Genomic DNA, 9,805 nt, shown 5'->3' with positions numbered 1-9,805 from the left:
GAATCTGTTTGTTTTCCTAGCAGTCCATGGTACCCTCAATACTCTTCTCCAGCACCACAGCTCAAAGGCATCAATTCTCCTTCTGTCCTCCTTAAAGAAAATGATTCAATGCTGCTTGCATTCTCCAGCTATGAACTGATTCACTGGCAATGAGAGAATGTATTCAACATGGAATCAGTAAGGTACTCAGTAATTATTTGAGCTAAACTGATCTCCACTGACTACTTTTCTCACTACAGTTCCTGCAGTTTAATCCTTGATTACCTTAAAGTTGCTAACTTATTTATATAAAGTATGAGCTGTAGTAAGTTAGCTCTCATGGATGATCTTGGACTTAAGCAGCAGAATTGTGGGGAAAAAAGTCTGGCTAAACCATGCTAATGAATCTCTAGAGGTGATATTTCAGGTGTCAGATGTTAATGAGAGGAGGACCCCTCACTCATGCTATATTTGTTTACTTTAGAGAAATAAGAAAGTGAAAATAGAGACTTTTATTCTTTCAGTAATTTAGTTCCAAAGCTTAAAGCACTTGAAGTTATCTCACTACCACTTAAAATAGTCACTGTTCCAATTTAGATGGCTGAGCAGTCCAAATTATTAATCACAGTGATGGTCCACTAAAAGGCTTGTAGTTGGAACTCAAACCGAAAGTGCCTCCAAAGACAAGACTGGCGATCTGCTTTCCAAAATTGCACAGCTTTGAAAACTACAGAGCAGTTCTTCTCTGCACAGATGGAACTGCCTTGATTTGGAGATAACTCCCATGACTAATAACAGCATCTCAATTTAACCTTGAGATCACATGGAGCGGGGCGGGGGTGGGGGGTGAGAATCAGAATGACTTTCATCAAGGAAAAGCAAAAATAAGGTCACGTTCTGACATGTCAAATATTTTATTGTTTTGTTATTAACAATAAAAAGAAAGTAATAAAAATGTTAAACCTTATTCTTGCTTTTCCTTGATAAAAACCACTCTTTTTTTTTCCACTCCAAATTATCTCAAAGTGTTGTAGTCCAAAGGAGTTGCACTAATAACTCAAAGGCTATGCAGCTGTAGGAGCTCAAATACAGTAGCAGACCCTTGGGAGAAAGATGGCAATCTCCTCCCATGCAATTTAAAGCCCTGGAAACCCACTAGAGGGTCAGCTATGAGTCAGGTCTGACTCAACAGCCATGAAAAAGAGAGATAGAATGTCTTTGAATTTTTTGCATTCAATTTATATCTATAATGTGTATTTTTGCAGCTAAGGAAATGAGCTAATAAATTCAAATGATAGCCCATTCATTAGTTCATTAATTATTTTAGAACAAAGAAAACCACTTAAAATAAACCAGGTGGTAGAAAATTTAGATTATGATCTATATCCAATGAACTCTTCAAAGTGTTCCTAGATTGCTTAAGCTTTGAAAGACACAAGAGGCTTTTGGATCTGAAAGAGAAGACTTGCTCTGCCCTTCAGAGTGGGAGACGCTGATGGCAGTATTGTGAGTCTCAAGGGAAACCTTCCATGCTCTTCATATTATGTGATTTCTTTAAGGAAGAATTAAACTATAAAATAACCAGTGTTATAAATGCAACATTTTTAAGATCCTTTTTATACTAGGGACAGTTAAAGGAGAAGAAAAAAAATAAGGACAGCATTTGAAGATATAATCTTATTATGCTGTTACTGCTTCAGCTCATTACTTTCATTTGGTGTTCCTAAGCCATAAATATGTCAGAACACCCATTTCTGATAAATACTGAAACTGTATCTGTTTATACATGTTCTTAATTAAAAGGGAATTTTACCAAGGCTTGTTATAATTTGAAAAGTATAGCTTTTACTTTTTATGTTACCATTTAAAAACTTGATCATTATTCTTTTGATATGTTTACCTGTATCACTGGAGGAAAGAGAGAGCTGCAGAAATACCCATTTTGTGGCTTAAGTAAAATTATAAGTGAACTTTAAAGCTCAAGAGCTTTACTAGCTTTTATTGAAATGATAAATTTAAGTAAATCAGTTTACTTGAAAAATGCCTTCTAGATATGAAATTCTTGCACTAAATATCATTAACAAATGTGTTACTTTTTGTATCTAAGAGATGCTTTGATTCCTTCTCAATATTTACTTACATTCCAATGATTTGGTGGTATAGTCATTTACATCTTCTATACATATGTGCCACTTGTCTAATATTAATTATTCTGTGCATTTTCTTTTCCCTCTTCTTACTGAGCCAATGTTGATATTGCTACCAAATAAATTTAGAGTACATTTTTATAATTCAAAGAAGCTCTGTTTGTGTATGTGTGTACACACACATATCTGCGTCCATGTCTCCACATAAGTGGTTTTGTGTGGCTACCTATGAATATGAAATTTTTTTCCTTCCTTGAGGAAAAAAAAAACAACACTCCAAAAATGAAGACATGTTATTCTGTGATGAGGGGGAAAGAAAAAGACTCAATTACCAACAGCTGTGCAAAGTTGAGTTTGGAATAATTGACCTTGCATATCCTGTGATAGTTTGTAATTTGCTAGTAAGACATTCGCAGCAAAATGAAAACCCTTCCCCTTACTTTGCAGCTCTTTCTCTGTCCTCCCTTGTGTTGCAGGCTTGTAATGTTTGAGCACAATACCTGGGTGAATTTCCTATTTGCCTCTGTGCGTGTTATTTGTGGCAGAGAACAGTGCCCGGTCAGCAGCTCTAGATCTGGAGCCCGTGGACACTATATGCTGGGCTTCAGTGGAAAGAGAGATCTGCTTAATTTTGTCCCAGGTGAAGGAGTCCAGCGGTTCCTAGCCTGGACTACGGGAAGGTTCCCACATCCTCTTTGTCCCATTAGTTGAGATGACTTGCAGTAGAAATTGTCCAGTGAGTGTTAAGAACTTATTGAAAGATCTCTTAGTTTTATAGTTTTGTTAGGGGAAAATGTAAGAAATTTTACTTCCATGTTAAATGTTAAATGGAATTAAATCCTGCTTTCTCTACTTACATTCTAGATGCTTAGCAAACTAGAATCAACAGTTAGTTTTTAAAAGTTTCCCATAAATCTGGGATTTTGGAACTGTGAAATTGAGTTGGTAAAAACAGAAACTATTCTAAGCGGCAAGGCCGTGAGTTATTAGATTAAACAGCTAAACTACCAGTTTTCACTTATGAAATTTTAACTCTTGTGGAGTAAGCTAATCAAAACCCATTTTTCAAAACCTGTTGCTGACTGTTTAAACATGAAATACTAAAACTTCTCAGACAGTATTTGAGTAAATGTCTATATTCTCTTGCCTGACCCTTTAAGTCCATTGGAAAATATCACAGTTGTTAAAACTCTAGGGATCCTATTGTATAGTTTTGGAAAACTCAAGTTAACTCTTTAAATTGATAAAGTCAGTCAGATTAAAAAAATGGCAATATAAGCATCCTTTATACATTAAAATGTTTATGAAAAATATATATGCTTTCTTAGCACTGTAGAAATAGATATTCTTACTTTAATGCAACAGTTCCAAAATCAAGAGATAAATGGGAAGATAGTGCAACTATAATTGCTTTTCTTCAATTAAGTAAACTTGGCATGGGTATAAAAAATTAAGGAGGACTTATTTATGTTTTTCCATTTTACTTTTCTGATTAAAGCAGGTATTTTAATGATTGGGAAAATGATTTCTATATGTATGTTTCTCTCAAAAATTACTGATAGAGTTTTCTTTCTTTTTTTCTTTTTTATGACATTTTAAAAATTATCTTTAGGTAACCCAGCATTGGAAAGATTGAGCTTCAATCATTCAAAATAATAGCACCTCATTTTTCCTTAAAATTTTTTTGAGGCCCACACCATATGTGGATAATTGCCTGAATATTTTCTTTAAATGCTTTATAGAATTAACTATTTTAATATAATAATACCTGCTTTAAATGTGTTCCCTTTTCAACCTCTTTTAATTTACTTCTAGCCCCCAGTATCACAATATACTCAACTTTTTTGCAAGGCTCAATGCACTTCAAAACTTTTAACCAGTGGCAAAGAAGAGATAAGCACTCTTAACATAAAGATGCAAAATAACAGTTTGACTTTCATAAAAGTGGCAAGCTCAAACTCAGTAACGGTTAGTTTTGTTATTAGAGAAAATTAAAGTGCTGCTTCCAAGCAGGACTGTAGGAGAACTTGGCAGCCCTGTGCTGTGTTTGGTTGCAGCCTGTCTTAGATTCGTCTGGAGCTCCTGGTTATACAGCAGCAAGGTTATGGAAAACTAATATGTCCTATTCACCACCCCTCCACATTTTCTTCTTTTCAAACGGTAGCTGTAATTTTGTTTCATTTTTGGGGAGAACAAAGATAAACAGGAAAGAATACATGTCTTTCACTGTTTTAGGACTTATGTATTTGGTCAACACTTGAAAAATGAAAACAGTTGTTAAAGAAAAATACTTGAAGTGCAAATGAGATACCCTTGACATATCTCTCTTTAGGCTATTAACTGAATACCTTTTACAGAATGAGAGTAAACAGTGGAGCTCAGTAAGGTGTAAGTTATCCTGTCATATTACTATTCTAATTAAGTTTTAATACTTTAAGCCCTGATACCCTGGGCATTCAAAGATGTCATTAAAATGGTAAATTCAAGTCAGCTCTACTTTTATAAATAGATGCCACTTGGAGACAGTGATGCAATGTTTACCAGAATAGATTAGCAAACTCTTCTGTTTGCATGGAGCCTTGTTACTGAATTCAATGTTTCTTTCCCTCTGCATGCTCTTACTTCCATAGTTCGTTTGCATTTTATTTGCATAGCTCTAGTTATATTAGAATATGACATTGCCGCATTAGTTGACCATGCTTGTGTTTTATTTTGTAATTCAAATTACACACCCAACCATTTCACTGTCACTAACTTGTACTTTTTTCCATAATATTTGTAGCAACCCTCCTGACCTCCGGGACTACTGCAACAGTAGCCCTCTTGCGAGATGGCATTGAACTGGTTGTAGCCAGTGTTGGGGATAGCCGGGCCATTTTGTGTAGAAAAGGAAAACCTATGAAACTGACTATTGACCATACTCCAGAAAGAAAAGATGAAAAAGAGAGGTACTATCTCCACTGATCAATTATTCTATGAGGATGATGTTTCTAGTTTAAAATAGAAACCTAATATTGTAGTTTTAAACTGGCCCGGTGCTTAAGTTTAACAGTGATTTGGTTTTATACACATCTCATCACAGTCTTATTTTATTTTATTTTTTTTACCAGGATCAAGAAATGTGGTGGCTTTATAGCTTGGAATAGCTTGGGACAGCCTCACGTAAACGGTAGACTTGCAATGACAAGGAGTATTGGAGATCTGGATCTTAAATCCAGTGGTGTGACAGCAGAACCAGAAACCAAGAGGATTAAGGTAAGGAAGGACTTGCAAGTCCTTGATCCAGAATGAATCCAAAGTTATCTCCAGCAAGAGGCTTTCTTAGAAGTGCCTGGTAAAGCCAAAATTATTTTTGAGGAGGTGAGGTCTGGTGGTATAGTCTGAAGAAGTTGTGCTGCTAACTCCAAGGCCACTCATCTTGGGTAGTTTGAATGCCACCCCTCTGCAGGAGAAAGCTGGGCATCTCCTCCTCTGTGATTTGTTACTGTTGTTGTATGACAAGAAGTCAGAACTGACCCATAGCTGACTCTCCAGCAGGTTTTCAGAGGCAGTAAACTACATGGGAGGAGATTGCCCAGCTTTCTCCCTCAGAGCAACTGGTGGATTTGAACCTTGTACCTCTGGGATTATAGTGGAGCTCCTTACTATCAGGCCACCAGAGCCTCAGAAAGCATACTGGAGGGTCAACTGTGAGCTGGCTCCAGCTCAACAACAGTGAGTTAGAATTTGAAATAATTTCTGGATGATATTGTGTTCCTGGCTTAGTATATAATGAGCGACACAACAGTGGCAGTGATGGACTCTAATGAGTGTGAAGATTCCACAGGATTGGGCAACATTCTGTCCTGGCATACATAAAGTCACCATGAGCACAAGCACAGTCTTCAGCAGCTAATGTTACTAACAAATACATGATTTCCTCGTTGGTTTTTATTTTATCCCAGTTAGGGAATTCTCTTGCTTCTACTGTACCCCATCATTTACTATTATTTATTCTTGGAAGCTGCCCCCCCCCAACTTCTTTCTCTTCTCCACCAAACTAAATATACGCATTACGTCTATTTCTGTGGCTTGTTTTACATTCTACTTAGCACTGCTCCTGTTTTCCTAACTGTTTTAATAGAATGCACCCATTCTATGAGCTGACACTGTACTCCCAAATCTCCAAGCCAACTTTCGTACCTGGCGCAGTGTAGTGTAGGTCTTCAGCATGGCAGTGATGTGTTGCTAACATTTATTTACTAAATGAACAACATTGTGTCTTTTAAAATTAAAACAACCAACCAACCCACTGTTGTCTATTTGATTCTGACTCATGACTGGCCTCCATGAGATTTCCATGGACCATCTTTATCCCACAAAAGTTGTTGAGTTGTTGTTATGTGCCTTTAAGTCATAACCAACTCATAGATGACTCTCCAGTGGATTTTTTAAGAGGCTGTAAATGATACAGGATTGCCAATCTTTCTCCCACAGACCAGCTGGTGGATTCAAATTGTCTGCCTTTGCCAAACCACTGAGCTTCCTGATCTTCGGAGTAGCAGCCCCAGATGTAACAACTTCTATTATTTTCTCTAATAAATGTTGATACAGGAGTTGCTCTAAGGTCTTGTTGGGCCTTGGGTGGTGTGGTCTGTAACAAGTTGTACTTCTAACCCAAAGGCAATTCAAATCCACCAGCGGTTTATTCCACCGGAAAAAGGCAGGCAGTCCTGTTCCATTGTGATTTATAACCTTGGAAACCTGAATTAGGGTCACTGTGTATCAGAACTAACTTGAAGGTAATGAGTTTGCCTTTTATAAAGTCTTGAGGTGGCAGTTAGGAACCCATACACTGTACTACTAATCCAAAAGTTAGTGGTTCCAGACCCATTCAGCAGCACCATAGGAGAAAGATCTGGTAATTTGCTCCCATAAAGACTACAGCCACAAAAACTCTATAAAGCTGTTATACTTTCTAACACACAGTCAGCAGGAATTTACATCAACTTGACACCTTTTTTTGGTTTTTATGTGCCAAGCTCTGTTGAAAATACTTAATTCTAGCTCCAGTGTTAAGGAGCTGTGCTATCAACCCAAAGGCAGGTGGTTCGAATCCACCAAGTGCTCTGCAGGAGAAAGATGGGCTGTCTCCTCCTGCGCAATTTACAGCCTCTGAAAACCCACTGGTGGGTCAGCTATGGGTCGGTTCCAACTCAATGGTATACAACAACAATGCCACGGTTGTTTAAAACAAACAAATCTAAGACATACAGGTGCCAATTCACCTGTGTTCTCCCAGACAGGCAAAAATTAAGGCTTCAACCCCTCTACTGCACCAAACTGCCTCTTAACATTCTTCTATTCATCTGGAATTTATCTGGATTCTTCTATTGTATTGTCACAATGACTTTTGTCCTCCATGGCTGATATAAAATGTGATAACTTTTGCACTAACCACAGACTTTGTATTTCTACTATTGTTAGCCCAGCAGAGTATTTTTCAAAGTACTGTTTTTTGTTCAGTGTAGCCACACTGACTGGATTTTCCTACAAGGTCTTAGATAACCAATCAAGCAAAACAGATAAGATCTTTGCCTTCTAAAGGTGATGCTAAGCCAGGGTCTGCTTTTTGATAATAGGCATTTGGTTCTGATTTCAGCTCCATCATGCTGATGACAGTTTCCTGGTCCTCACCACAGATGGTATTAACTTTATGGTGAACAGTCAAGAGATTTGTAACTTTGTTAATCAGTGCCACGATCCCAAGGAAGCTGCCCACGCGGTGATTGAGCAGGTAACACAGCACAGCTGTTGCTTTGCCACTCAAAAAGCCTGGGGGGGGGGACAAGCCCCATCCTGGAGGTGACCACATGGCCTTGAGATTTCTTTGATATCTTGTATTTTAGATCCAGTATGACAACGAAGTGTACATTTGACTCCATATTTCCGTTTAAAAATTACTGCATAAATAGTAATATATCCTCGACAACACATCAGTATTATTTTTAATTTTATTATTGTGCATTACACACTAGTTAGTGTTTTACAGAGTGCCCATGAAATTAATGAAGGGCACCTTTATAGATAAATGTTTTTGACTTAATTTAACTACTTCTTTTGAAGATATATGTGTTCTAATTCACAAGGACAATGATATTTGCAATGACTGCAATGTAGTCTGTCATGGTGATACAGAAGTATTCATTCAAAAGTACCCCTAGTTAGCAAATCTCACTTATGATTACTTTTCTCTATTATGGAAGCTCTGGCAGCCTAATAGCAAGAAGCTGTGCTGCAATCTCAAAGGCATGAGGTTTGAGGCCACCAGCTGCTCAGTGGGAGAAGGATGGGAAATATCCTCTCATGTGATTAATTGCCTCTTAAAATCCACTAGATGTAGAATAATTCATCTAAAAATTCCCCTAACAATACTTAAGCAGGCTTTGGGCAGAATATTGAATGATTCAGAAAGCATTAAAAGAATATGGAAGGAGTATACAGAGTCACTGTACAAAAAGAAATTGGCTGACACAGAAGAATTTAATGAAACAACATATGAGCAAGAGCCTGTGGTGATGAAGGAAGAAGTTCAAGCTGTTCTGAAGTAATTGGCAAAAAACAAGGCCCCAGGAATTGATGCCATACGAACTGACATATTCCGACAAACAGACGCTGCCTTGGATGCACTCACCAAGTTGTGGCAAGAAATCTGGGGGACAACTACCTGGCTAACTACCTGGATGAGATCTGTATTTGTTGCCATTCCAAAGAAAGGTGATCTGGCAGAATGAGGAAATTATACAGCAATATCATTAATATCACATGCAAGCAAGATTCTGCTGAAAATTATCCAAAAACAACTGGAACAGCACATCAACAGAGAACTGCCAGATGTGCAGGGTGGCTTTAGAAGAGGCCGTGATACTTGGGATATTATATCTAATGTTAGATGGATTGTGGCTGAAAGCAGAGAGTACCAGAGGAATGTATATCTTTATTTCATTGACTAGAAGGAGAATTGATGCCTTTGTGCTGTGGTGCTGGAGAAGAGTATTGAGAATACCATGGACTGCTAGAAAAACAAACAGATTCGTCCTGGAAAGGGTTAAACCGGGTGGCTCCTTGGATGCAAGGATTCTGAGGCTCCATCTAACACACTTTGGACATGTTGTGAGGAGAGACCAGTCCTTAGAGAGGGACATCATGCTTGGGAGGGTGGAGGGACAGCGCAGGAAGGGAAGGCCCTCTATGAGGTGGATTGATTGAGTGACTGGGATAATCGGGATGGGAGTGTCAGAGGCAGTGCAATTGGCACAGGACAGAACAGAGTTTAGGGCTGTTGTACATAGGGTCTCTATGAGTCGCAAGCGACTCAACGGCACATAACAACAACAGCAACAACAAGCAAAGGCATTTGACTGTGTGGATCACAAACTGTGGCTAACTCTGAAAAGTATAGGAATCCCAGAACTATTGATTGTGCTCATGTGAAATCTGTACTTGGGCCAGGAGATAGTCATCAGAGCAGAGCAAGGGAACACTGCGTGAGTCAAAATTTGGAAGACTATATGCCAGGTATGTGCCCTATCTCCATACCTTTGCAATTTATATGCAGAACAAATCATCTGGGAGGTTGGCTTTATGAGGAGGAATGTGGCATCAGGATTGGAGGAAGACTCATCAACAATTTGTATTAT

The 9,805-nt window shown here is 38.1% G+C and overlaps 1 protein-coding gene across 1 annotated transcript in view; it reads left to right on the top strand.

Moving 5' to 3' along the window:
- Positions 1 to 9,805, top strand: part of PPM1K (protein phosphatase, Mg2+/Mn2+ dependent, 1K) — a 27,877-nt gene that overhangs the window by 10,456 nt on the left and 7,616 nt on the right. Inside the window, exons 3-5 of the mRNA XM_006900004.1 lie at positions 4,909 to 5,074; positions 5,237 to 5,381; positions 7,768 to 7,902. Coding sequence (XP_006900066.1) covers positions 4,909 to 5,074; positions 5,237 to 5,381; positions 7,768 to 7,902 — 446 coding nt within the window. The remainder of the gene's footprint in view (positions 1 to 4,908; positions 5,075 to 5,236; positions 5,382 to 7,767; positions 7,903 to 9,805) is intronic.

Source organism: Elephantulus edwardii, unplaced genomic scaffold (assembly GCF_000299155.1).
Source record: "Elephantulus edwardii isolate Elephantulus edwardi_28Jun2011 unplaced genomic scaffold, EleEdw1.0 scaffold00270, whole genome shotgun sequence".
Classification (NCBI taxonomy): domain Eukaryota; kingdom Metazoa; phylum Chordata; class Mammalia; order Macroscelidea; family Macroscelididae; genus Elephantulus; species Elephantulus edwardii.
Note: the sequence above shows the minus strand (reverse complement) of the source record. Positions and strands in the feature narration are given on the sequence as shown.